The following is a 26,977-nucleotide window of genomic DNA, read 5'->3' on the forward strand; positions in this document are numbered from 1 at the left end:
CTGTATTCAACTAAATAAATTAGTAACATAATTTGCATAAAAGTACTGATATAGCAGATAAAAGGATGATATTAGCCAATGATATTCACTTGGACCGTGTTAGCTCGCTAGCTAGATTTTTTTTCCCAATAGTATTTACCTGGGACATGTTCTTCGGCAAATCTAATGGAGACGATGTAATTTCCTGGTTCGGTGGGACAATAAGAGACCCCACATGTCCCGTCTTCTATGTCCTCAGTCTGAATGTCCACTTTACTGGGACCTTCGATGGCCAAAGCCAAGCCACCGTAACCTGGAAAAAAAGATTTTGGGAATGTCATTATATTGTCATAAATGGTCACTTTTTTGTAGAGAAAACAGCAGATCTACAAGCTCACAATGCATCACAACATGACGTGTTGTGGGTTTGTAGATTTTTCACTAATAGTAATACAACAAAATATATGGCTTAAAGGAGCACTTGACCCTTTTTCAACTCTGTTTTCATAGAATTGGTTGAGGACCAATTATATGCTCATTATAAGATGGCACAATTTACGTCTACTCACTCTGTGTCTTATTAGTGGACAAAGGACATTAAGCACATAATGACACCTTTTGGGGTTTTTGGGCCTAAAAGTATGGTGATTGTTCGGGCCGGGCTGAGCCTCGGGCCGGCCCAGTAGGGCCCAGTTAGGGCCGGGCCTTCATTTTCAGGCCCGTTGAAAACTCTGCTCTGTACTGGTCAGCTCCTGGAAACTGACAGTAGAAGATTGTGGTTGTAATGGGCAGCTCCCAGTGGCCAACAGTAGACAACTGTGGCTGTACTGAGCAGCTCCAAGGTGTCAATGTGTGTAACTGTATGAAAGGGTTTTGCTATAATAAAAAAGAATGAACATCTGCACTCAGTCAACCTTTCCTGGATAAATAAATAAAGTTTAAAAATAGCCTAAACAGGACTGTGGCTTTAAGACAAACAGTTGTTGTCATGGTTTCCAGGAAACCATTGTGGCTTGTGGTTTTCCATTCTGTAATTGAGGTCACACTCGTAAAACATTTTTCTTCCTAAACACTTTCCAGTACATGTACTTTTAATGAAGACATTGCCGTAAATGGACTGAGAACATGTGTTTGTAGAATCACATTATGGTAAATAGCAAATTACAATTAGCCACAGCTGCTTTTTAACAATTCTTAGCAATTACACCCAAACAGATCTGGTGTGTATTACACCAGATCTGGGGTGTATTACACCAGATCTGGGGTATATTACATTACGGTAATCAGCAATTCCATTAAATATCCCAAGCTTGGTTTGCCACAGACAGAAACCTGAATTCAGTCACACAGTAACAAATGCAGGCTGTTTGGCTACCGATGGCCTTTGCTCACTTTAGGTTGTTCGGTCTAATTTCTGGGTTTACAGAACAAACCACAGGAAGGTGTGAAAACACATAATAATGGTATGAGGTAGGTGGCAGAGTGCTTGAAAGAGAGGGAAAGAGGAGAGTGTGAGCAGGGAAGAGGAATGCAAGACAGAGAACACACTGGCATTGAAAAAGTAAGTAGCCTACTGTGGAGAGACAGCTGAGAGAAAAGCTGAAACGAGAGGAGAGAAGACAGATGAGAGACAGTGGGGATCAATGCGAGACAGAAGAAAGGAAACGAAAAGAAGAAATACGGAGAGACAGCAAGGACGATACTAGTATAGCGGTAGTATAGCTAATCACCTGGGCATTTGTTGTTGATCGAGGTTATCTAAGTGAAGGCTGTGTGACTAAATCACACACACCCTCTTCACCAAACTGCCATCTTTGAGGCGGTAACCCCAGTATACATGCTTCTTTACCAAATCCATTCGGCTCCTCAATATCCACACCTACGATCCACCCCGGTCCCCTCAAGCCCAGTAATTAACCACACAAATCCTAGCCTCTATTCTGGGGCGAACAATATCCTGGGGGACTCTAGTCAACTAAAGTGGTTAATTATTGTATGGTATAACATAATATTGTACCAACCTGCCTCCCTGGTGTCGACCACAAAGCAGGAGTTGGTGAAGGTGTCCCCCCTGACGAGGCCTTCTCCATGGACCTTCACCCTACCGGCATCCCCTATCTCTGACTGGACCACCATGATGGTGATGGGACTGTTAGCCACATGCACTCCATTCTTCAAGATGCTCACCAGGTGTTCTCCTACCTCCCTGGGAATGAAAGAGATGCCTGGAGGAACAGAGAGAGGAGAGGAGAGGAGATGACAAGCAATTAGATGAGGCGTGTGTGTGTGTGTGTGTGTGTGTGTGTGTGTGTGTGTGTGTGTGTGTGTGTGTGTGTGTGTGTGTGTGTGTGTGTGTGTGTGTGTGTGTATAAATACATTGCAGATTTTCAACATAATAATCTATTAATTCAGAAGTTGGGGTCATTTAAAGTCATGTAATCCAAGGTCCTATAGGGTCATGTTAATTCAAGGTAGTATAATTCAGGGTCACGTTAATTCAAGGCGGTATGGTTCATATCAGGTAGGTTTGTGTATTTCATGGCAGTGGGATCAGACCTATATGGTTGTTGGCCATCCTCTTCAGCAGACAGGGTTCGTCCCGTCCGGACGGAGCCCTGATGGAGGCCGTTAGCAGGCTGAGGTCGGTCTCTGTGATGTCCAGAGAAAAGTCCGCTGCTGAGCCCAGCTTGACCTGGGACCTGCGCTGGTTATCGTCTGTGCAACACACACCAAACAAAACCAAGACAACAGTTAGCATCAGGTAGCACACGTGCACCAGTACCAGTTTTACACACGTCTACACCAATGGTTCTCAAAGTGGTGTCCGGGGACAGGAAATCCCCCATTAAAATGTGTTCACATAGCATCAAAATAGTTTAAACCACTTTAAACCTATTTTATACTATTGCTATTTGAAAAATAGCCGGTCTACAAGCTTACAACGTGTTGGGAGCTTGTAGATCTACTATTTTCAAAATATTTTGAAGAAACTAGACATTTTTTGAATAGTTTTGAAAACTTTGACACAAATCTTCTCTTATAGGGGTACCTGGCACATAATCTTTTCAGAGGGAGTCTGTGGCCAAATACATATAAATAAGGGGGTCACACATGTTTGAGAACCACTGGTCTTTCTACACCTCCATCCATATTTTTACAGAGACTGCTGTGTTAGCTCCAGCGATAATGTTTGTGAATGAATAGGATTAGCTCGTCCCTCCTTCCGTCTCACCAGTGATCTTAGCAGTGAAGGGACTCCCAGCGATGTGTTTGTCGTTGTATCTGACCAGTATGTTATAGTCTCCAGGCAGAGTGGGCAGGTAGGTGACCGTACACGTTCCATCCTTGTTGTCCTGACAGCTGATCTCCGCTTTAGAAGGACCCTCAATGGCTAGATCCAGGCCGCCTGCAGAGACAGATTGAAGGACAGAGACGGAGCGATGTGAAGTGAGACGAGTTAAGACAGAGACACACAGAATACTGTGCGTAATACACGCACACGCGCACACACACACACAAATTATATACACTGCATAGTGTACTGTAGAGACACACACAGTGTACCATGCAACATGCACCAATAGAGGGTGCTGCAGCTTCTGAGTTGTTGTTTTACCATAACACTGGACTGCTAAAATCTTAATTTTAATGTTATTGGCATTTTAATACCAATAACATTATCGTGTCATTCTTCTCTATTCCATTAGCCCCACCTCTTCTATATAATCTCATGTATAGTCAATTACCACTTCATTTGAGGGTGTTGTGCGAAAGGAATGCAAAAGTAATAGAACACATTCATTGGCACAGAAACCTAACTTCTCCAACAATGACTACTACCAACACTACTACTACAATTATTATCACTACTACCAGAAGAATAATTAGAAGAATAGTAATTACCTTCAGCTGCATCCTCTGTGTAGATGGTGAATGTAGCGATCTTATTGGCTACACCGTAGACGAGACCTGGGCCATAGGCTGTCACACTGGGAGTACTGGCATGGTTCACATAGAACTGGAGAGGAGACTCTATAAGATATAAACACACACACACACACACACACACACACACACACACACACACACACACACACACACACACACACACACACACACACACACACACACACACAGGCATGCAATTAATACATGCAGTCAGGGACGCACACAGTTACACCGCCTGTGACATACTACTGTATGTGCAGATACTGTAGTTCACAGAGGTGCAATGCACACCAGTCCTTTAGAGGTGCCGACAAATGGTAAAGCACACTCGTAGCTGCCGATGCCAAGAGAACAAAACAAAAACAAATGTTGCGCATACACACAAAGACAGAGCATGAAATACACACGTACAGAACATAATACACAGACTCTATGTACGCACACATACCTACACACAGACAAAGACAAAGTGAAAGAGAGAGAGAGAGAGAGAGAGAGAGAGAGAGATTTAGACAACACACAAAGAGCCTATTCATGCTAATTGGGTCTAATGTGTGTAACAGGATAACATTTACTCTGCACACACACTCGACCGCAAGCACACCTCTGTCTGCCCTGTGTGTGTGTGTGTGTGTGTGTGTGTGTGTGTGTGTGTGTGTGTGTGTGTGTTGACTGTGTCTCTCAATGGGGGGCAGACAGTGACATCACACACTCATTCTCTCTCAGATGTAAATGTGCACAGATTCCCAGTGTGTGATGTCATAGCTGAGCGTTTCTTAATGGTTTTGCTCCTGCTGAGACATGAACGGCCCCACACACACATCCTTCACACATGCACACGTAAACACAAAAACGTGCATGTGCATACGCAGTCACAAAGTCAGTGTTGTTTGTCTCTGTAAGACTACATTGTTTGATAAACAGAAACGGCAACACCCACACACCTATTGTTCAGTGCACATGGGCACAGAGGTGCATGTGTACTGACACAGCACTTGTAAGTTTACACAAACACACGTGTCTGTGTGTGTGTGTGTGTGTGTGTGTGTGTGTGTGTGTGTGTGTGTGTGTGTGTGTGTGTGTGTGTGTGTGTGTGTGTGTGTGTGTGTGTGTGTTAAACACCCACATTTGCAAATTTGCTAACAGTAATAACACACATTCCTCCAATTCATCATAATGGCCTACACCCATGTTGGGAACACACACCCACCCACCCACACGCACACACCCACCCACACGCACACACCCACCCACACACACACACACTTACTTCATGCCATGTTCTCCAACGGCCTACACCCATATTCGTAGAGCGCGTGCATGCGCGTACATACTGTACACACACACACACACACACACACACACACACACACACACACACACACACACACACACACACACACACACACACACACACACACACACACACACACACACACACACTCTCTTCATGCCATGTCCTGTCTATGATGATGTCATTGTAAAAACATGCTGACAACAGATTTATCACTCAGACACTCAGGGAACTACTAACAGAAGGACTGGGGTGTTGTTTTCTCTGCGTGTCTGTCTGTTCTTGCTTAAACTTGACCCTCGCTGTCTATTCATCAAAGCTAATACTAGTCCACCGTGAACCAAGTACATTACATAAAGCAAACAGGTAATTCATTACACATACTTCAAAGAAAATGTTACATGGCCATGTGTGTGTGTGTGTGTGTGTGTGTGTGTGTGTGTGTGTGTGTGTGTGTGTGTGTGTGTGTGTGTGTGTGTGTGTGTGTGTGTGTGTGTGTGTGTGTGTGTGTGTGTGTGTGTACAAGGTGTGTGTGTACCAGGTATGTGCGTTCCGTTGTATTTGATGTGCATTTCATGCAGACCAGCCTCAGTAGGTGAGTATTGAACTGTGACCGTCCCATCCAGGTTGTCTGTGATCTGTGGCTCCGCCTTCTTACCCGACGGCATGTGGACCTCACCTGTGGGGGGGGGGGGGGGGGGGGGCAGACATGGGAGAGTATAGTAGTACTATAATATAAAGTAGACTAGAGTAGCATAATAGTATATTATATTAAATCATAGTATAGAATGGAATAGTATTGTGTAGTTTTAGTAGTCTGTGATATCTCTGCTGTCCAGCCAGAAACTGCTAACTCCAAAACGCTCATTGTTCAGGAAACGCAAAAACAAAATATACGTTTTTCAGGAAATGAAGAAAACCTTATATTTTTAAAACAAAGCAATACTGCCTCATCAAAGTTGGTATAGTGACTTTATATATTGTCAGATACTTGCATGTGTCATTATATTATCAACACTTTAACCAAATCGCGGGTAATCAACACTTTACCCAGCGCAAGTGGAGTTAGCAGTTTCAGACGAGCAGAAATCAAGCTGAAGTGGAGTTAGGTGTCCAAACAACAGTACAGTAGCTCCACTCGCTGCTGAGGGAGAGGTTTCAAAAGGGTACAAATTCTCAAAAGCTAACAATGGATCTCCAAGCTCACAATGCATCACAACAACGTGTGAATTAATGCCCTGATGCTTCATGACACTTATTATATAGGCCTACAATAATAAACAGGACTTTAAATATTACAATAACTTCTGCAAAGAGGTAGTAGAATAGCGCGACAGAAATGCTATGAACGCCTTTCTTCTTGTCACATTGCTCTCCTCATTAAACACTTAATAGATTTTAGAAATATAATTACTTGTTTTCATAACATTAGCGTCAGTGCTAAGTTTGATAAACAGGTACACTGCATAGTTTTAACAGACTACGGGGAGCTTGTTTACGTGGTCCTCCTCCTCGTTCACTGCGCAACGCGCTCTACTCATGCTGTTGAAAAGCAGCGCTGTAGAGGAGAGGGTGGAGTTGTTTGTTTTTGACGGACAGTTTGAGGATCCAATGGAGTTGGGAGTTTTCGTCAGAGGCGCTTTTTAATACTTTTTATTGGTTCAAATGTTTTGATATTTTACACAGACCTAAAGGGTGTTCAATAGCCTTGATTTATGAAAAAAAAAAAAAAAACTGAAAATGGAGTTAGCTGGTCCTGGCTGGACACCGACGATATGTTATGAGACATGACACGATATGATATGATATAGTATAGCATATACTACAATATAATATACAATTCATCAATTAGGTGCATAGTGTATATTAGTAACTCACCAGTAATATCTCCCTTCCTCAGGGAGAATGGGATGACCATGTCAAATGGCCTGAAACCTGTTCCATTCACACCGTTGGCTCCTGGGTATCCTGCATCTGTTGTCACCTGTAGAGAGAAAAGAGAGGGAAAAAAGGAAAACGGGGGGAGAAAGAGTAAGAGGGAGGAGGGTGCGAAAGGAGAGGAAAAATAAGAAAAAGAGGAGATGGGGAGAGAGAGAGAGAGAGATTCAGAGACATAGTTAATTTTCGGACACTTATTTAACAATGGGAGCGTTCTCGCAGCCAATCAGTGAAGAGCATCTCAGCCATGCTGCTCTGTGAAAGCCCCGCCTACCCACATCACCACCCTGTGGCATTCTGGGAGTCGTAGTGAGGTAGAATCAGAATATAGAAGTGAAAAGAAGCAATCAGGTCAGGGTGATACATACAGCCAGAGAAAGAAAGGAAAAAAGAGAGGGAGGCAGAGATCACAGTTCCCTTGAAAGACCATATTATTATATACCACGTTCAATGCAATACGTCGTCGGTCAATCGGTAACAAAACTGACCAACTACATACAGACAGACAGACAGACAGACAGACAGACAGACAGACAGACAGACAGACACACACACACACACACACACAGGCACACAGGCACACAGGCACACACACACACACACACACACACACACACACACACACACACACACACACACACACACACACACACACACACGGAGCAGGTTATAATGGTGTCATGAAATGATGTTGATTTGAGGCGAGACGGAGAGCATGATGAGAAATTGAGTTGCAGGGCAGCAGCCATTTTCCTGCAAACGAGAAAGCTGAAAGATATGGATGATCATCATTCCTTAAAGGATGGATGGAGGGATGGATGGATGGATGGATGGATGGACAGACAGGTAAAATGTGTTGAGAGCATGTGAAGGAGGAGCAGAGTAGGGCTGGAGGATATGACTTCAAATCAATATCATGATTATTTAAAACCTTTGCCTCTATTATGATTAATGAACGATTATGAACAACAAAAAGAGATATTTTTCTCCACTATTTCTGCACTAAGTACTGTTTAACACAGGGCTCAAGCAGACTAATCGATTTAGTCAATTACACAAAATCTATTCGAATTTGTTCGTGTTGATTTGTTGATATATTAAGAAACCATGTTTAAACGTATCTTTGGTTAACCGCTTAAACCCCAGCATGTCTATTCTGGGGGGAAAATTTCAATAAGAATAGAGGGTTTAAAGGAGTAATTCACCCAAAAAAGTACTTATTTTATATCAATTACACACCCACATGAAGCCTTGAATTCATGGAGATTTTTTAGTTTTTGTCACATTCCTGAGCCAATAACTTGATGACCGGGTCATTGGTCGATAGGAGACTCAGTAGAAGACTCTTGAAACTCCACCGGTCACCATATTATTGGCTTAGGAATGCGACAAAAACAAAAAAATCTCCATAAATTCGAGGCTTCAGTTCATGTGGTGTGTAATTGATAAAAAATAAGTAATATTTTGGGTGAACTACTTCTTTACGTGGTTACTTTCCCAGCCCTAGCAGTGAGAGAGAGACAGACAGACAGAGAGAGAGTGTGTGTGTACCCAGGGCTGGAACCCAGCTCCAGGTGCAACCTGTTGCTGAAGAGATGACTGCTGTTGCATGATGGGATCTATCTGTTCAGTCGCCTGGAGACATGATGAGAATGGTTAAACTATGTTCACACACACGTTTGTATTAATATACTTGTTGTGAGGAGATAAAACATTTAGGACAGCATTGAAAACAGCTCAAACAGAAGCATTTCAGATCTACAAGCTCACGCCTCACGCTCCAACGTGTGTTGTGTCAAAGGTCGTGTCCGACCTAGTCACAGGATCTCTCTCTCTGTATCTGTCAGTCCTTGTCCCTTTTATGCCCATATACGGAGATCCCTGATGTCACATCAGTGTCATGCCCCCTTTTGTGCCCATATATGGAGCCGACTGATTTGTTTGCTGATGCCATGGCGACACATTGAGGTTAGACAACACATTCCATATTTGGGCGTAGCTGCAATGGGAACTCCTTAAATGGCTATCATGGCTGAGTCATGGCGACATGAGCGTGCCGTCAGAGGTCCGTTCGCCCTGCAGGCAATTTTAATATAGGATCATTTGACATTTAATACAGTAATGTGTCTCACCATGACTTTGAAGGGACTCCTGGGGATGTTCTCTCCTCCGTAGCGGACATAGATGACATAGTTCCCGGGCGCGGGGGCAGAGTAGAAGATGTCAAAGGTCCCATCTTCATTCTCCAACACCTCGGCTTCCACCTCGCTGCCGTCAGGCTGCACCACCACGCAGCTCACCCTCCCCTTCCCAGCATGCTTAGCGTTCACCACCAACCCCAGCTCCTCACCGACGCCCACCGTCGGACCCATCCCGGGACCTGTGGATCAAGCAGTAGGCAGCAGTGTCACACAAAAGTAGCAAAAATAGCCGGTCAATGAGTTGCATCGCAACGTATTGAGCTTGTAGATCTGCTGTTTTTAGTATTTTAGATTTTGTCTTCTAAGTGAAAGTTAAAGTGGTTATGTCTATCTGTGGGTTTAAAAAAATACTGAACCAGTGAAAAGTATAAACATGAGCTTGTGACAATAATAATTACATTGGATCCATTGCAACACAGGTCATTTTGTCCGTTTTCTGAAAAGTAACAATTTTGGACATACAAGATTTCTGCCTGACGGCATACTCCTTCTGACGTCTGAACTTTTCTTCGGAAAGGGAGGTGATATAAGTACAAATTGACGTCATTCCGAGCTTTGGATGGGCGATCTGAGAACTTTCCCTCAGAACCCGCGCTCCTCATGGTTCGGAAAGCCTTTCCGAAACCGGGAGATGTTCCGACGTCGGAAGGAGCATCTATTTAAGGACCCCCTCGATAATGAGATGGTCCATCTTAAGGGGTTTATCCTTCTAACAAAGGTACTATATCTATTGGCCATCAGTGTGTGTGCAATGCACACAGGTTGTCCAACTTGTGACATACTGTAGTACCTGTGACGGTACACTTGCTGGCATCTCCAGTGGCAGCAGCTCTGACTCGGTACGGAGACGACGGAATCTGGTCTCCTCCATACTTTACAACGATGGTGTAGCGACCCACTTTATCTGGTACGTACGACACATGGTATGTACCAGCACCGTCATCCTGGATACTGGTCTGCTTCACTTTACCATCCGCATCCTGAAGACAGAAGAAAGATATGATGTAATTGACTTTGTGTGTGTGTGTGTGTGTGTGTGTGTGTGTGTGTGTGTGTGTGTGTGTGTGTGTGTGTGTGTGTGTGTGTGTGTGTGTGTGTGTGTGTGTGTGTGCGACTCACAGTAATAAGTACACTCAGTTGACCATGTCCTGCGTCCTTGGCGTCAATGGTGAACTGAACTGGGAAGCTAGCGGGAAGTCCTGAAGTCAAACCAGGACCACTTGCACGAACCCTACTGGCATCGTGGGTAGGAAGAGCTCTAAACTTGAATGGACTGAGAGGAGAGGAGAGGAGAAGAACACTTTTAAGCATCAGGTTTTGTCACTCATATTTTCAGTGGGTGTCTACAGTACTGTATGTGTCTGTGATTGTTGGTGAGGTGTTTGCAGGTGGCACAAATGGCAAAGCAAATGGCTATGGTCCTGTTCTGTCTCTGTAATCATTGGCATAATTGGAAGACTTGTAACCTTAGTGGGTTCCATGTTATAATAAATACCCAAGAGGCCATGGTTTAACGTGATTTTAGAAGGGCCCTGAAATCCCCTTTCCAGTTCTAGAATCACAGTAAACAATGACACGTGGCTTATTGCTTTTATAAAATGATTACCAAATACGGAATCATGAAAATCACAGACATATCCCAATTAAAACAGTTTTTACCATCGATTTCACTAGAACGATAATAAAGAAAGTAGTCTCCAACTGCCTGCAGAAACAAGGCGGTTGCTATGCAACATTTACATTCAGATGGACTCCCACAACTAAATCAGACATTTTGAAACAATTTGTTTGGCTTAGTAATACTGATACAGGCGGTCACAGCTGTGTGCGTTTATAGAGCATTTTACGACGGCTCCGAACGTGGCTCAGCCAATCCTAATCAAGGACCAAAGCTATCCATTTGTATAAACTCATGATAAAACACAGTAAGAGACATTACCTGCGAGGAATGTCTTCATCATTGTATTTGACGGCCACAGCGTACTGTCCCTCTACAGATGGAGTGTAACAAACTGTGTGGGTCCCATCCCCATTGTCTCTCACCTCTACTGGCTCTGCCACACCTGGGTTAAAGAAATATCAATCAATAATAATGTTAAATAACATAAATACATTTGAAAATAAAACAGAAAAGATGACCTTTTTGGTCATATTATATCTAAACTATAATTAACAAAATCAGTGTGTGTGTGTGTGTGTCACTGTCACTCTGTGGCCGGCATAACTCGGAAAGTGTCCAATAGAGCGGTCTCAAACTTGGCGTGTGTGTCTCATATGACCCCGATGTGTGCAGTGCCAAATGGCAATCAGGACTGAAAGAAAACCTGTGTTCGGGAGATTGTATGCATCGGCTTCCCTGACGTTTGTGCTGCATAGCCAATATAAGTGACAGCGAATGCAATGGAACATAAAGTAGGCAAAAGCTATGATATGGTATGTGATATAGAGGAATGGCATTAATGTTGGGATGGAGGAGGAGGACGATGAAGGCATCTTTATCAAATTCAAAGAAACATGGGTGAGAGACGGTAGTAGGAGAGGAGGTCATCATAATATGTATCTATTACTAACCATGTAGTCTGGGAGGCATTGCGTCGGAGCTTGGACAGCAGGGGCGCGGCCACTGCGTTGTGATTCAAATCAACAGCCAATGAAGCAAAGGGGGCGGGATCCACATGCAGTGGGTGTTGCATGTAAATAGGAGCGACGGGAAGCAATTTCCCCTTGAGAAATTGCGGCCGCCATTGTTGTGTACTGCTGTTTGCCTCTCGTCGGACTTTTTAGACGAGTTGCACAGCTCTCAGACCGGTAAGAGGCGTGTCCAGCGAGAGCTGGCGAAAACTTCTGGGAACTCAGATTACGAACCATGTAACCCCGATCTGCATGGCCTGTGTAGGCCAGCCGTCTAGTGTGTGTGTGTGTGTGTGTGTGTGTGTCTGTGTGTCTGTGTGACTGTGTGTGTGTGTGTGTGTGTGTGTGTGTGTGTGTGTGTGTGTGTGTGTGTGTGTGTGTGTGTGTGTGTGTGTATACATACATACACCGTATATACTTTTTCACATCCGCTCTCCATAAAAAAAAAATAGAAATCGTATTAATTAAATGAATCAAAGCTACCTTTAGGAGCAGTGACAGCCACAGCCAATGGAGCCACGCCTGCCTTACTGCAGTCCACAGTGAAGGATTGTGGGACGTTAGCCCTGACCCCTGACCCCACACCGGGACCTGACACCTTGACCTTGGCAGGGTCAACCACATCCGTCAATGGCACCTTAAATGGACTTCCTGTTAAGACCCAACGGACAGGAGGAGGAGTTAGGATTGGTCTATGCTTGCGTTCCCACACACACACACACACACACACACACACACACACACACACACACACAAACACAGATGTGAAGACACAAACATACACACACACACACACACACACACACACACACACACACACACACACACACACACACACACACACACACACACACACACACACGGATGCAAACACATACTTACCACAATCCCACAGCTGTCAGTATAAAGCCTCCTTAATGAGACAACAAGCTGAGCTTTTCTGGACAAAGACAATTAAATGAAACTTGATCTTCACAGAAAACCCCTTCTCTTTTGAAGCCGGCCAAGAACAGCCACCGCAGGCTTAAGGCCAGCCAATAAAACACATCGTTTACCCAAGGAAACGTAATCAAAGCCTAAGACATGATGATGATGTCATGATGATGGGGCAAACATTATGTTATTACGAGGTTAACATGAAAGAGAGGAGAGGAGAAGAGAAGAGATTTTTCTTTCAGTATTGTTTTGCTTCTCAAAGCCTGCATTCAAGAGTAACTCTCTGCTAGTAGCAGTGGTGGAAAAAGTACTCAAATGTTTTACTTCAGTGCAAGTATCAATACTGCAATGTAGAAATACACTTGTGTCCGGAATTCAAAATGTCTTTGAGTAAAAGTATTGCCATCAAAATGTACTTAAAGGACTCATTATGCAGAATGTCCCATTACAAGTTTTTAAATGTATAAACATCTTTTGATAATAGCCGATCTACAAGCTCACAATGCGTCGCATCGCAAACACATTGTGAACTTGTAGATGGGCTATTTTCAAATGGCCGAAATGTATGTAGGGCTGAAGTGGTTACTGTATGTTTTGTAATGATAATGAAAATCTACAAAGTAACTCAAGTTTTCAAATAATTGTAGTGGAGTAAACGTAAAAGTACAGAAAATTGGAAATACTCCAGTAAAGTAAAAATACCTCAACATTTTACTTAAGTACAGTACTTGAGTAAATGTACAGTACTTAGTTACTTTACACCACTGGTAGTAGTATATAAAAAGTATATCTTACCGGCTATGTGCTGTCCTCCGTAGGTAATATTGACGTCATACAGTCCAGGAGTGTAGGGGACGTACTCCACACTGCAGCTGCCATCTTTGTTGTCTTTACAGGACATCTTGGACTCTGAAGGACCCTCGACTGTGATCCCCAACTTTCCAATACCAGCTCCCCTGATAAAACGACAAACAACAAAACATTACACAGACAGACAGACCTGGGTGACCCCTAGTCTTCCTATACCTCCTCCTCTTAAACAATGGAGCTAGGAGGAGTCAGGGATTGAACCCGGGAACCTTCCAGTCCCCAATCGCCCACTCTACCTCCTGAGCCACTGCAGCCCCACATACCTTACACCAGACAGTCACAGAGAGAGAGAGAGAGTGAGAGAGAAAGTGAGAGAGCGAGAGAGAGAGAGAGGAGACAATGATTGACGTTGTTATTGAATAAATTGAGCTGCTGTTCTGGCTTTGAAGCATCTGCTGCTGCACGGGTCAAGAGTTATCTCACTGACAGGAAATAATACTGTATATTTTAATGGAAGTTATTCTGGGTTGAGGCCTGTCAGTTGTGGAGTTCCTCATGGGAGCTCCTTAGGCCCGCTTTTATTTTCAATTTTTGTCTCCGCCAGGCCGAAGGCACCCTGTCCGTCAGTCCGTCCGTCGTCTGTGTGAATATTAAATTGTACTATAGAGTGATGAGTTTGCTGTATGAATGCAATCTGGGAACCCATCGCCAAATAAAAAAGAAAAACAGCGCCCTCTGCTGTTTTTTACTTATTCACTTGGCTCTGGGACAAGCTCAACGGAGAACCCGTGCGCAAGGAAACCGGGGGTTTTGGTCTGCCTTCAGCGCTCCACTTCCGGGGATGCGACTATGTTTTCATTCCCACTAACAATATTTCTCCACGGAACACTAACACCAATTCTCCCAAAGAACATGGATCATTTTGGTTATAAGCCCACTTGTTTCTATGATGAAAGAGCAATTTAAAATGTTACTAACTTCCTGTGGTCTTGTCGGCTTTGAGGACGCTATTGTTAAATGAGTTTCGGCTTGTTTCTAGTGGGGAAGGAACGGCACACACGTAAATCCCGGCCACTACATTTGATTGGGTAAAGCGCGGCCTGCTTTCTGATCTGATAGCACGCCCACTTGTAACCGATGCGCACGGGTTGTCAACACGGCTACCGACAGATTCAAATACAGAACAGAATCTGTTCTTGAGAGATTAGTATGAATGTTATGTATTGATGAAGAGTAGCTGCTGTAACTACACAGTAAGCTAATGGGGATCTAACAAATAGATCAAACATGAACATTTTGGGGAGGTTGAAGACAAGGCATGCCACTGCATTCTGGATCAGTTGTAAGCGGGTTGATAGAGCATGCCAGCAGACCAGCAACTAGAGAGTTGCAGTAGTCAAGCCTGGAGATGACTGAGACTTGGATAAGGAGCTAGCCAGTCTGCTTGCTAAGGAAGGGTCTGATCCTCCGGATGTTGTAAAGTGTAAATCTACAGGACCGAGTGATCACAGCAATGTTTGCCTTGAAGGACAGCTGACTGTCCAGACATCTAAAGACCTTTAAAAGGATCCCTGGCTAATAAGCCTAATATGCCTTAACTTATGTTACTAAAATGAGAGTTAAATAATGTATTTATTTTATAAATGGTACGTCTTTCACTCAATAGGGACCGCTCCCGTTGCAAGTTGATGATGTCATTAATGTGTCTATGTGCGGTCCAGCCCTATGGAATGTATGGAATGCATGTGCTAATAAAAAAACAACTTAATACTTCCTAAGGTTAATATGAGCATCAAAGCAATATTTTAAATGTTAAACCTTTTATTAGCACATGCATTCCATACATTCCATAGGGCTGGACCACACATACACAAATTACATCATCAACTTGTGACGGCAGTTGTCCCTATTGAGTGAAAGATGAACTGTTTCTAAAATAAATAAAATATGTAAGGTTTTACATTTTTATTCTAGTCATAGGGCAATTATAATGTATTAAGGCATATAAGGCTAATTAGCCAAGGATCCTTTTAAGAAATATTTTAACAATAAACACTTACAACACAATTTATTGACTGAATTAAGTTGCTCTTTTCTCATCTTATTCTTCATCTATTTATTTTACCATGTTTTAACTCTTTTCTTGTTTTTGACAGCTGTAACATGAACATTTTATTGATCCTTCGACAAATGAAATATGACGTATGAAGCTACCAGTATAGTTTCCATTGTGGCTGGTGAAGAAACAACAGCACGTCTCCCTGGCGTCTTTTTCGTAAACACAGACTTATTGGCTTACAGATGTATACCAAACAATATAATGAAGTTAATAACAAAAGAAGGAAGCGCAGCGTGTACCCCATACCTCACCAAACGGGTGCTCTTTAGTGGAGTCGACTCTCAGGTCTGAGACCCTGTATGAAGACCTGAGAGTCGTCTTGCTTAAAGAAATAAATAAAAGTTTTTTTTTTCACCCGAAGACGGAGTGCCTTGTTTTCTCTGTCCTTGATTGTCTGCACCACTGAGGGGTTTAAAGTCAAGCAGCTTTGTTCTGTTGTTTTTAAATATAATTACTTTATTTACTGTAAGATAGAAGATAGCTTCCAGATAGAAAATGTTTGTGGCTTTTGCCATCTGGAGAAAGATTGTGAACAGATTGTTATCACTTCCAACGTGGGAACATCAGCATATAGAGCTGAATCTGAGTGAAGCAGAGTGACTATACTGTAGGTGGAGGCCACATGCATAGATTATAGGATAATAACACACATGCATAGATCATAGATCAAAGGATAATAACACATTTTCAGCCCAATCCGACCTAGGAGGTGAGGATGCATAAATCAGTGTTTTTTTACGGCTCTAGCAGTGATTCTCAACCATTTTAATTTCAAGGACCCCCAGTTTGACATGCATTAGGGCTACGGACCCCCATTTAATGGCATTTCTATCACTTGGACCGCAATTTATATTGTAAAATCTATGTCATTTGTACACTGTACACTGAGAGTGTACAAATGGAACCAAATGGACCCGTTAGGGTCCATTTGGTTCCATTTGTACACTCTCAGAGTTACAGACCCATAAGGGTCCATTTGGTGCCTAATCTATCATTTAGCTGGGGACCCCCTGGAACTCCCTCAAGGACCCCTGGGGGTCCCCGGACCCCACTTTGAGAACCAACGGCATAAATGATACACACACAGATACACGCACACACACAATTTTTTACGGTATTGCAGACTGTAGATCAGTGGTTCTCAAACCTTTTGATCGCGATGCGACGCGTTGTGAGCTCGTAGATCGGCTATTTTCAAATAAAATCTTGCGGGGAAATTATAATAAGCAGATCTGGCAACCCTGCCTGGAACCCCTCCAAGGATGCCTAAGGGGTCCCCGGACCCCACTTTGAAGAACCACTGTCATAGATTACCTGGTGATGATGTTGAAGGCGTTGGGTTTGTCTCTAAGGGCCTGCTCTAGCCCGGGGCCGGTGGCCACAACTCTGCTGGGGTCACAGCCCTCTGACACAGACACCCTGAAGGGACTGCTGGGGACAGGAGTGTCATCGTATGACACCTGGACGTTGTGAACACCTGGAATAACACATGAACAGATATGAGGACTTATAGACACATACCAACGTACACACACACACACACACACACACACCTATTGTATTTATTTATTTATTTATTTATCTATCAGGGACAGTGCACATTAACTCTTTGACTGCGGTTGACTCGATAACGCGTCAATTGCTAGTTTGTCCAGTTGGCCGTCGACGCGTTAGACGCGTTAGGCGCGCGTTCATTGTTTAATCTCTGATCGCGCTATGCTGCTTATTTTTCAATCTAGGTTTCGAGTTCCACTTACTTCACCCACACTTGCATCCGGTTTTATGACGCAGATTCCGTTTCCAGTTTTCATTTTTTTTCCCCGGTCATTTTCGGCCAGAATAGGGAAACACACGGTTTTTCACAAGGTATAAAAAACGAACGGACAGGTCCACTTCTATAATCTATAGTCTGGGTGACGAACAGTCATCGCCGTCGTGTATCACATCGTCATTTTGGCCGATCGGAGAATCTGAGAACACGTCACATCCGGTTTGACGTATCTGACTGGGTGTGTGGGGGGGGGGGGGGGGGGCGAGTGAGTCAGCGAGCTGATGAAGCTGTCATTTGCTGCTCTCTAGTGGCAGATTTGTCGTATGTGTTTAAAACCGCACTAGGACGATTTATTTGAATGAAAAATTACAAAATTAAAAAATTAAAAAACACGAAAATCGCTGGCACTGGGGGAGTACTTTATGAAAATACTCTGGCAGTCAAAGAGTTAATCAACATGTCAGTTTTTCACATCCACGTAAATGAGCCAGAGTTAGCCAGAGTTGGCTAATTTTCATCTGTAGTCCCTGAGCAGGCTGTTACAAAATAGTAGTATAGGGCGCCCGCTGGCCTAGTGGTCCAGCGCATACCACATACGCTGGTAATCCCAGCTTGACAGGGTGTCGTATAGTATAGTATAGTTATCCATACAAAAACACTTTTGCGGATGACATTGTGATATGTACTATAGTGAGATGAGGGAACAGGTTGAAGAGTCTGGAAAGGTGGATGTATGCACCGGAGAGAAGAGGAGTGAAAGTCAGCAGGAGCGCAGACAGAATATGTGTGCGTGGATGAGAGGGAGGACAGTGGAATGGTGAGGATGCAAGGAGTAGAGTTGGCTAAAGAGCTAAAATACCTGGGGGTCGACTATTCAAAGTAACGTGGGTGGAAGAGAGGTGAAGAAGAGTGCAGGCAGGGTGGGACGGATCAAGAGAAGCGTTCAGGAGTGATTGGTGACAGGTAAGAGGAGAAGAGGGAGGTCAAAGAGGAGGTTTATGGATGCGGTGAGAGAGGACGTGCAGGTGGCTGAAGTAACGGAGGAAGCAGTGGCGTGCACAGACATTTTGAGGGGCAGGTGCTCAAGTATAATATATACTTTTTTTTGTTTACTTGGTCTGCTCTTTTTCCCTCTACACCTATACCTCTTAGCCAAAAATAGCCGATCTACAAGCCCACAACGCCTCGCGCTGCGAGGCGTTGTGGGCTTGTAGATCGGCTATTTTTGGCTAAAGTTCTCCTCAGAAAAGGGATGCTAGGTTTCGAGTGGTTATGGTAAAAAGAAAAATCATATCACATAAAGATTTGGCGGACCCCCTGTAGTAACTCTGAGGACCCCCTAGGGGTCCCGGACCCCCTGTTGAAGACCCCTGCTGTAAACTGAAAAACTCAAAAGGGCACTTCTGGTCAAGCGGGCAAAGGGCAGGTGCTCTAGCACCACCTAGAGTCTATCTGTGCACGTCCCTGGGAGGAAGACACAAAACAGGACCAGACACAGATGATCCGCTGTGGCGATCTGAGGGGAACTAGCCGAAAGGAGGAAGAAGAAGAATATATTCTACCACTGGTATTGTTGTGTAGTATAACCCATTGAGATCTGAAGCCGATTCTACATGTCTCCTAAATCTCAACAGTTTTCTGAAAAACCTATGTTTCTATGTCAGTGGTGCTCAATCTTTTTCACGTCAAGGACCCCCAAAATGTATATGTATTTGGCCAAGGACCCCATCTCAAAATATGTTGTTCCAGGGACCCCCAGAAGCAAAGATTTGAGTTCCAAATGTTCGCTTGAAAAAAAAATATTCAAAGATTTGCACAAATCTTTCCGATTTCTCAAAAATAGCAGATCTACAAGCTCGTAGCGCGGCACTCGGTGCCGCGCTATGAGCTTGTAGATCTGCTATTTTTGAATAGCCAAAGTGTAAAATAATGTTTTTTAGCTCAAATCAAAAAGTGACACAGATGCTTCTCCAGGTCTTAATGGGATAAAAGGTGCGTTCAAAGTCATGGTTGTAAGACAAACCTGTCTCATAAGGAGTGTACTCCACACTGTACGTCCCATCCTCCTCATCTGTCACCACGCACTCTGTTATGGCACCTGACGGGTTTCGGACCTGCGACTTCAAGTGGTCTCCTCCTCGCCTCGTCAAGGCACAAGCGTCCACCGTGAACTCTGTCGTGGCTTCTCTAAAAACGGCTAGAGAAGAGGAGAAGAGAAGGTAAATATATATGGAGTGAAGAAGAGAGGACAACCAGACCAGTGTTGATTTCGTCGACTAAAACTATGACGAAAAATGTTCGTCGACTACCTTTTTTAACTGACGAAAACTAAATAAAAAACAAAAACAAATCAAGCTATGATGACTAAAACTAAGACTAAATATGTTGACAATTTCGTCAACAAATAAAAACTAGACTAAAATTTTAGTGAGGGACGAGTGGAGAAGAGATCCAGTAGAACTAAACGACGCTTGGGTGTTGTGCTCTGAAAATAGCAGATCTACAAGCTCACAACGCGTCGCGCTGCGACGCGTTGTGAGCTTGTAGATCGGCTATTTTCAGCATACAACCAAGTGCAAAAATCAGCCTTTTAGACGCCATCAAGGCACCGCCAAAATACATTTTAGTCGACTAAATCAACTGTAGATTTAGTCGCTTATAATATCTTATGATATGATATTTAGTCGACTAAAACTAGACTAACAGTAAAACATTTCAGATGACTAAAATATGACTAAAACTAAATGGAATTTTATTCAAAAGACTATGACTAAAACTGAATCAAAATTTGCTGTCAAACTCAACACTGAACCAGACTCTACGCAGAACTCCGTCCCGTACCTTTTCCTTCCACTCCTGGTCCAAACACCTTGACCTTGGATGTATCCACAGCCGGGTCAACAGTGACCTTGGCAGGGAACCCCGGCACAACCTTCCCCCCGTACTTCAACACCAGGGTGTACATGCCAGGGGTCAAAGGTTCATAGGTCACCGTGTACGTCCCGTCTTTGTTGTCTACCACTTCAGTCTTCGCCTTCACACCTGGAGGAGGACAAGAACATTACAATTATCGTTTTTCACATTTATTTTAAACACTGAGTGTTGGTTGTTAATAACAGTCATTGGGGAGTACAACCATTTTTTGTGCTCGCTGCAGTTTTTTTGGATGCTGTAAAACTGGTTCTAAGGTGTGTCGGCTGCTAACAGCGTATTTATTATCTCTACAAGGCCACAGCAGAGAATCTTGTCTGTTTGTCTGTCTGCAGCTAATCTCACAAATTACTGTGGTACACTGATCAGCGTCAAAGCCCATCTTAGCTGCTTTCCACTGGTTATCTGTCAGTTTTAGAATTGATTTTAAGATTTTACTTATGACTTTTAAAGGGCAAGACCACTTTGGTAGAGGTTTGGGTTGTGTAGTCACCACTTTGATTTCTTATCCACCTTTGGAGTTACATCAATGCAAGGTGACTGACTACACAACCCAAACCTCTACCAAAGTGGTCTTGCCCTTTAAAGGCCGGCAAGGACAGGCTCCCGGTTCCAATTCAGATATGCTGATCCCCTGTGAGCCTGTGCGCAGCCTTAGATCCTCACATAAGGCTGTCCTTGTTCCTAAAACTCACTTAATCACGTGGGTGATTGGGTGTTTGCAGTCTTTGGAACACCCTGCCTGAAGATCTAAGTTTAGCAAATCAGTGTCCTCTTTTAAATAAATTCTGAAAACATTTTCTTAGTGTTCTTGCCTTATCTTTGTTGATTTTTTTTTATTTGAATATGGAATCTAGCAGCTACGTAGCAGCCTACAATAAGAGACGATGAAATTAAATTGCATGTTATCACCTCAATATAGTAGGAACCCATTAAAGATCTCGACTCCCTACAAAAACTCAAAACTAAACTAAAAGAATGGCTGACCTCAAAATACAAGTGATACAGACCCGGGACCCGAGGTAATCGAGGATCTGAACCGACCCCGACCGGAGTGACCATGATAAAGCATGGTCGGGTACTGTCAGGTATTTTCGGTTTGGGTAGACCCGTGAAGACCTCTACTCTGGACTGTGGGTGATTGTAGGGACTCTGGACTGTCTGTCTGTCTGGTGCGTGTTTCAGTGTACCTGTCCATTAGACGGATTGTGGTCGTGGACTGTGTTTTGACTGTGTTCATACCAGTAGCAGGAGATTTACTAGTAGGAGTTGAGGGAGAATCCAGTGCAGCCTCCAGATCCAGCTGACCTGGTCCAGCCCTGGAACAGTCCACATTCAACACATTCTTCTGTCCTACCTGCATGGACAGACAGAGACAGGCAGATGAAGTGACAGTAGTCTACCCACTGTCCTTTGAACATCTTTATCTGGACTAAAATTTAAGTCGATAAGTCTGTCTGTCCGTCCAGCCATTCATTTACTGGGTGGAACTTCCTCCTCACCTTGGCTCTGTCCAGTCCAGGCCCCGTTGTGGTCACCTTGCTTGGGTCAAAGGGCATGTGGATATTGGCTCTGAAGGGTGACCCTGGAACATGGACCTCCTCAAACAGTATATTGACCAGGTAGTCCCCTGGATCGGTGGCCAAGTAGGACACACTGCAGGTCCCGTCCCCGTTGTCAGAACACTCTATCTTGGCCTCGGTAGGACCCTCCACCGTCAGGCCCAGACCACCAGTACCGGCCCCCTTAGTGTCGATGGTGAACTGGGCTGGACTCCCCACCATGCCCCCTTCTAACCCTGGACCATACGCCCTCACCTTAAGAGAGAGAGAGAGAGAGAGAGAGAGAGAAGTGTGAGAGATAGAGGGAGGGAGAGCATGTGGGAGAGCAAAGGGAAGAGGGAGGGAGAGAGACACAAGGAGAGAGGGGAAGAGAGAGAGAGAACGGAACAATCGAACACCAAAAAAGGGAAAAACCACAGATTGAAATCCAGAACAGACAAGAATATAATAGCACCTAAATAAAAATGTCAAAAGAATAAAAACTTAAATAAAAGTTGTCCCTATTGAGCAAGTGCAGACAATGTGCAGGTCATTTTGTTTTATTCTATGTCTGATCCTTGCCTATGCACCTGTGTCTGAGCTGATCAGGCGTGCATGAGACTTTGTTTCAAAGAATAACAAATAAATAAAAGCTCACTCTTCAAGTCATGGGGCGACAATTCTTGAACATTTTCACCTATAATGACATAATAATGACCAAAGGTCCTACCTTGCTGGGGTCTGGAGGTAACTGGGCCTCTACAGTGAACGGGCTGCCCGGTACAGGGTGACCATCGTAGGACACGTTAACAGCATACACTCCCTCCTCTGTAGGAGTGTAACGCACCAGGCTGCACTCTGCTCTGCCAGGCTGGGGTTCCACCACACAGCTCACAGGTCGCTGGCTAGGACTCATCTACACACACACACACACACACACACACACACACACACACAGACAGAATATATGTGAGTGAGTGAGTGAGTGAGTGAGTGAGTGAGTGAGTGAGTGAGTGAGTGAGTGAGTGAGTGAGTGAGTGAGTGAGTGAGTGAGTGAGTGAGTGTGTGTGTGTGTGTGTGTGTCTGTTATCTCAACAGTGTTCAAAAAGTACTCACCATCACAACCTCCAAACGACCTTGACCTCCTGCTCCCTTGGTGTCGACAGAAAACCTCTGTTCCTGATCAACCTCAACTCCTGGAGAGAGAGAGAGAGAGAGAGAGACACACACACATGAAGACAGAGAGACAGGGTAACAGAGAGACATGAAGAAAGAGAGACAGGGTAACAGAGAGACATGAAGACAGTACAGTACATACATATATACATATAAATATACACATGTACTATATTATCCCATTAAGACCTGGAACGCACCTGTGTCACTTTAGATTTCTTTGGCTATTCAAAAATAGCAGATCTACAAGCTCATAGCGCGGCACCGAGTGCCGCGCTATGAGCTTGTAGATCTGCTATTTTTGAAAAATCTTGAACATTCAGACAGACAGGGTAACAGAGACAGACACATGAAGACATACAGACTTGTGAATAGAGAGTGATCCAGACAGACAGACAGACAGACAGACAGACAGACAGGGTAACAGAGACAGACACATGAAGACATACAGACTGGTGAATAGAGAGTGATCCAGACAGACAGACAGACAGACAGACAGACAGACAGACAGACAGACAGACAGAGTCTTACTTCCTTCCAGGTCATCCACAGAGACCTTGCTGAGGTCCAGAGGTGCCGCGACCCCAACAGTGAAGGGGCATTTAGGAATGGTGTCGCCTCCAAATGTGATTATGACAGCCATCTCTCCCTACAAGAGGTGTTATCATTATTAATTGGTATATACATACTTGTGTTTACCTGTTGTACAGGTGTGTATTTGACTGTGTGTGTGTGTGTGTGTGTGTGTGTGTGTGTGTGTGTGTGTGTGTGTGTGTGTGTGTGTGTGTGTGTGCGTGTGCGTACCTGTTGTACAGGCGTGTATTTGACAGTGTGTGAGTAGTCGTAGTTGTCGATGATGTCCAGGTCTTTGACAGCAGGGCCCCGGTTGGCCCCTGAGAAGGTAACGTCCACAGGAGCTTTACCGGCTCCTTTAGTGAACACTGTAAAATGAGTTGGCTTACCGCACTCTATTCCTAGAGAGAGAGACAGAGACAGAGAGAAAGAGAGGGAGACAGAGACAGAGATAGACAGATGGTCAGATGGACATGCTACACACACACACACAAACTAAAACTTTGTTAGGTTAAACCTACAATCATGGATTTATTTGAACAAATAAAACATTATTTTCACCAATCTATAAACTATCACATCTGCAGTGGTTAGGGGGTCTCCCTACTATACTCCCACTGAGATACAGTATTTAGACCCTGCTGGTTGACAATACCAATAAAGTGATTTGAAGCACACAGCACTGGGCACTAGATGCTGCCATCATTATGGTACTTAGGACATTGTTGCAATGACCTCTCTCCACCAGGAGAGACATAAAACAAATAGTAGCTTTACTTAATGACGTCTAATACCTGACACCTTAATTACTTATCTACTTAATGATCCAAGTGTGTGTGTGTGTTAAACTGTTACCAGTGCGAGACAGTCCTGGTCCATCTGCTTTGACCTTTGAGGCATCATGGGAAGGCTCAACTTTCACCTGGAAGGGACTGCGTGGCACTTCCTGTCAGGAGCAGGAAATCATAATGTTTTTAACCCTCAAATTCCTCTTTTGCTTGTATGTTTATTGTGATATGTGTTGCCTGTGTGTGTGTGTGTGTGTGTGTGTGTGTGTGTGTGTGTGTGTGTGTGTGTGTGTGTGTGTGTGTGTGTGTGTGTGTGTGTGTGTGTGTACCTTGTCAGTGAACAGTACTTTCACAGTGAGTGCTCCTGCGGTAGGAGGTGTGTATTTGACGGTTATTGTGTCGTTAGCGTTGGGGATGATGTCAAAGTCAACGTCTTCTTCTTTGTCGCTCACCATGTTGGCATCACACTTAATACCAACACTCACCTCCCCTATGCACACGCAAACAAAGGTTTTAGATTTTAAAAAAAATATCAGCAATTACCTCAGCATGCCTATTCTGGGGGGAACATTCGCCAAAAATAGCCGATCTACAAGCTCAAATTGCGTCTTTAAACCTTTTTAAACCTTTATTTATATAAATGAAAATCCCATTGAGATCAAGATCACTTTTATGAGGGAGCAGCAGGACAGGGTAGCAGCAGGACAAAGTAGCAATTTACACAACATAAAACATTTCTCAAACAGCAAGGCATGGAAAGAAGGTGCGTGAGTTTGTTTGTGTGTGTACGTGTGTGTGTGTGTGTGTGTGTGTGTGTGTGTGTGTGTGTGTGTGTGTGTGTGTGTGTGTGTGTGTGTCCTCATGATGTCAAGGTAGAAGAATCCTGTGAGGAAATTTATCACTGATGAACACTGCCTTCCTGTGTTGAGCAACACACTCTCACCATGCGCATACCAGGGCATGGAGTGTGCGTGTGCACGTGTGCATGTGTGTGTACGTGTATACCGGTAAACGCTTGTGTGTGTGCGTGTGTGCGCGAGCAAGTGAGAGAGAGAGATTATTATATGTGCTGAGTTTATACATAAGACATGCCAAGTTTCTGTGTGTCTGTTTCTGGTTTATGTGTGTGTGTGTGTGTGTGTAACAGAAACAAAAGGAAAGAAAATGTGTGCCAAGATTTCACACCGGGTATAAGTGCCAACTTTCTGCGTGCGTACGTGCAGGTGTGCATACATCATGCATGCACATGTGCGTGCGTGTGTGATTCTATAGACATGCGTGCATGCGTGTGTGTGTGTGTGTGTTCACGTGCTCATGCATGTTTGTACATTTGTGTTTGTGTTCATGTATGTGTCTGTGTGTGCGTGCTTATGCCTGTCTTTATGTGGTGTGTGTGTGTGTGTGTGTGTGTGTGTGTGTGTGTGTGTGTCTGTGTGTGTGCGTGTGTGTGTGTGTGTGTGTGTGTGTGTGTGTCTGTGTGTGTGCGTGTGTGTGTGTTCCTACCATCTCCGGCTCCACTACAATCGACAGTGAAGTGTGTTGGTTCGTTGGCTTTCAGGCCCGTTCTCTCCACTCCTGGTCCAAACACCTTGACCTGGCCAGGATGACTGCCCTTCCCAATGGTCACCTTCAACAAAACACGCAACACAATGTTCAACACACACAAGTTCTATTCCATTCATTACAACTAAATACAGCTGGCTGCACAGCATTGTACTTAAACATTATATGAGTCTGATATAGATACAAGTGACAGTCTGCATTGATGTCAGAACGGCCAACATTAAAACTACCGCAACAAAGATAGCACTATGAACAGTATTTAGTTTTTGCATGTTAATTTAACTACCTTGTGTTTACTGTTACTTACACTATGTGAGGTCATTGTCTCTGTACGATGTGTGTCAGTTCTGTTACTATCTGAGGTATGTTGTCTCAACGCTAAATTGTTAAACTGTAACTAAATTAACCTCAAACTGAAATCAAAATAAAAAAAATGTTTTTAAACATTTTAAACCACTTTAAAAACCTAACGACACAATGAACAAAACAAGGCACAAATCCATTTAAATACATGTCTCCATTTATTGGTTTCACTAATTATAAGTTCCAGGATTATGTGATAGAAACAGATTTTCTGTAAAAATGTCACATACATCAGTATTAGCCGTTACATCACAAAAAAATCTGATTATGACAAACAGATTTTTGTAATCGTATTGTAACATAAGCAGGGTAGCTCAGAGCAGATGTGCGTGTGTGTGTGTGTGCGCACACGTGCGTGTGTCAGCGATGACAGATTCATGTTTGGAACCACAGTGACATCAGTTGTGGCTCACTT

The 26,977-nt window shown here is 43.8% G+C and overlaps 1 protein-coding gene across 2 annotated transcripts in view; it reads right to left on the reverse strand.

Annotated features, from left to right (window-relative positions):
- Nucleotides 1-26,977, reverse strand: part of flnba (filamin B a) — a 76,019-nt gene that overhangs the window by 12,249 nt on the left and 36,793 nt on the right. The window contains exons 16-41 of one of the 2 annotated variants that reach the window (XM_084063049.1): nt 26,140-26,263; nt 24,966-25,126; nt 24,704-24,794; nt 24,080-24,249; nt 23,807-23,924; nt 23,216-23,295; nt 22,830-23,015; nt 22,061-22,375; nt 21,801-21,915; nt 20,469-20,669; nt 19,651-19,824; nt 17,171-17,333; nt 13,723-13,883; nt 12,475-12,642; nt 11,300-11,423; nt 10,480-10,633; nt 10,151-10,340; nt 9,292-9,539; nt 8,711-8,794; nt 7,100-7,205; nt 5,760-5,900; nt 3,883-4,011; nt 3,212-3,385; nt 2,536-2,694; nt 2,001-2,204; nt 140-292 (exon numbers count right to left, since the gene is read on the reverse strand). In XM_084063049.1, coding sequence (XP_083919175.1) covers nt 140-292; nt 2,001-2,204; nt 2,536-2,694; nt 3,212-3,385; nt 3,883-4,011; nt 5,760-5,900; nt 7,100-7,205; nt 8,711-8,794; nt 9,292-9,539; nt 10,151-10,340; nt 10,480-10,633; nt 11,300-11,423; nt 12,475-12,642; nt 13,723-13,883; nt 17,171-17,333; nt 19,651-19,824; nt 20,469-20,669; nt 21,801-21,915; nt 22,061-22,375; nt 22,830-23,015; nt 23,216-23,295; nt 23,807-23,924; nt 24,080-24,249; nt 24,704-24,794; nt 24,966-25,126; nt 26,140-26,263 — 4,093 coding nt within the window. The remainder of the gene's footprint in view (nt 1-139; nt 293-2,000; nt 2,205-2,535; nt 2,695-3,211; nt 3,386-3,882; nt 4,012-5,759; nt 5,901-7,099; nt 7,206-8,710; nt 8,795-9,291; nt 9,540-10,150; nt 10,341-10,479; nt 10,634-11,299; nt 11,424-12,474; nt 12,643-13,722; nt 13,884-17,170; nt 17,334-19,650; nt 19,825-20,468; nt 20,670-21,800; nt 21,916-22,060; nt 22,376-22,829; nt 23,016-23,215; nt 23,296-23,806; nt 23,925-24,079; nt 24,250-24,703; nt 24,795-24,965; nt 25,127-26,139; nt 26,264-26,977) is intronic. The other variant, XM_084063050.1, reaches the window with a different exon arrangement.

Source organism: Gymnoscopelus microlampas (genome assembly GCF_963454915.1).
Source record: "Gymnoscopelus microlampas genome assembly, chromosome: 7".
NCBI lineage: Eukaryota > Metazoa > Chordata > Actinopteri > Myctophiformes > Myctophidae > Gymnoscopelus > Gymnoscopelus microlampas.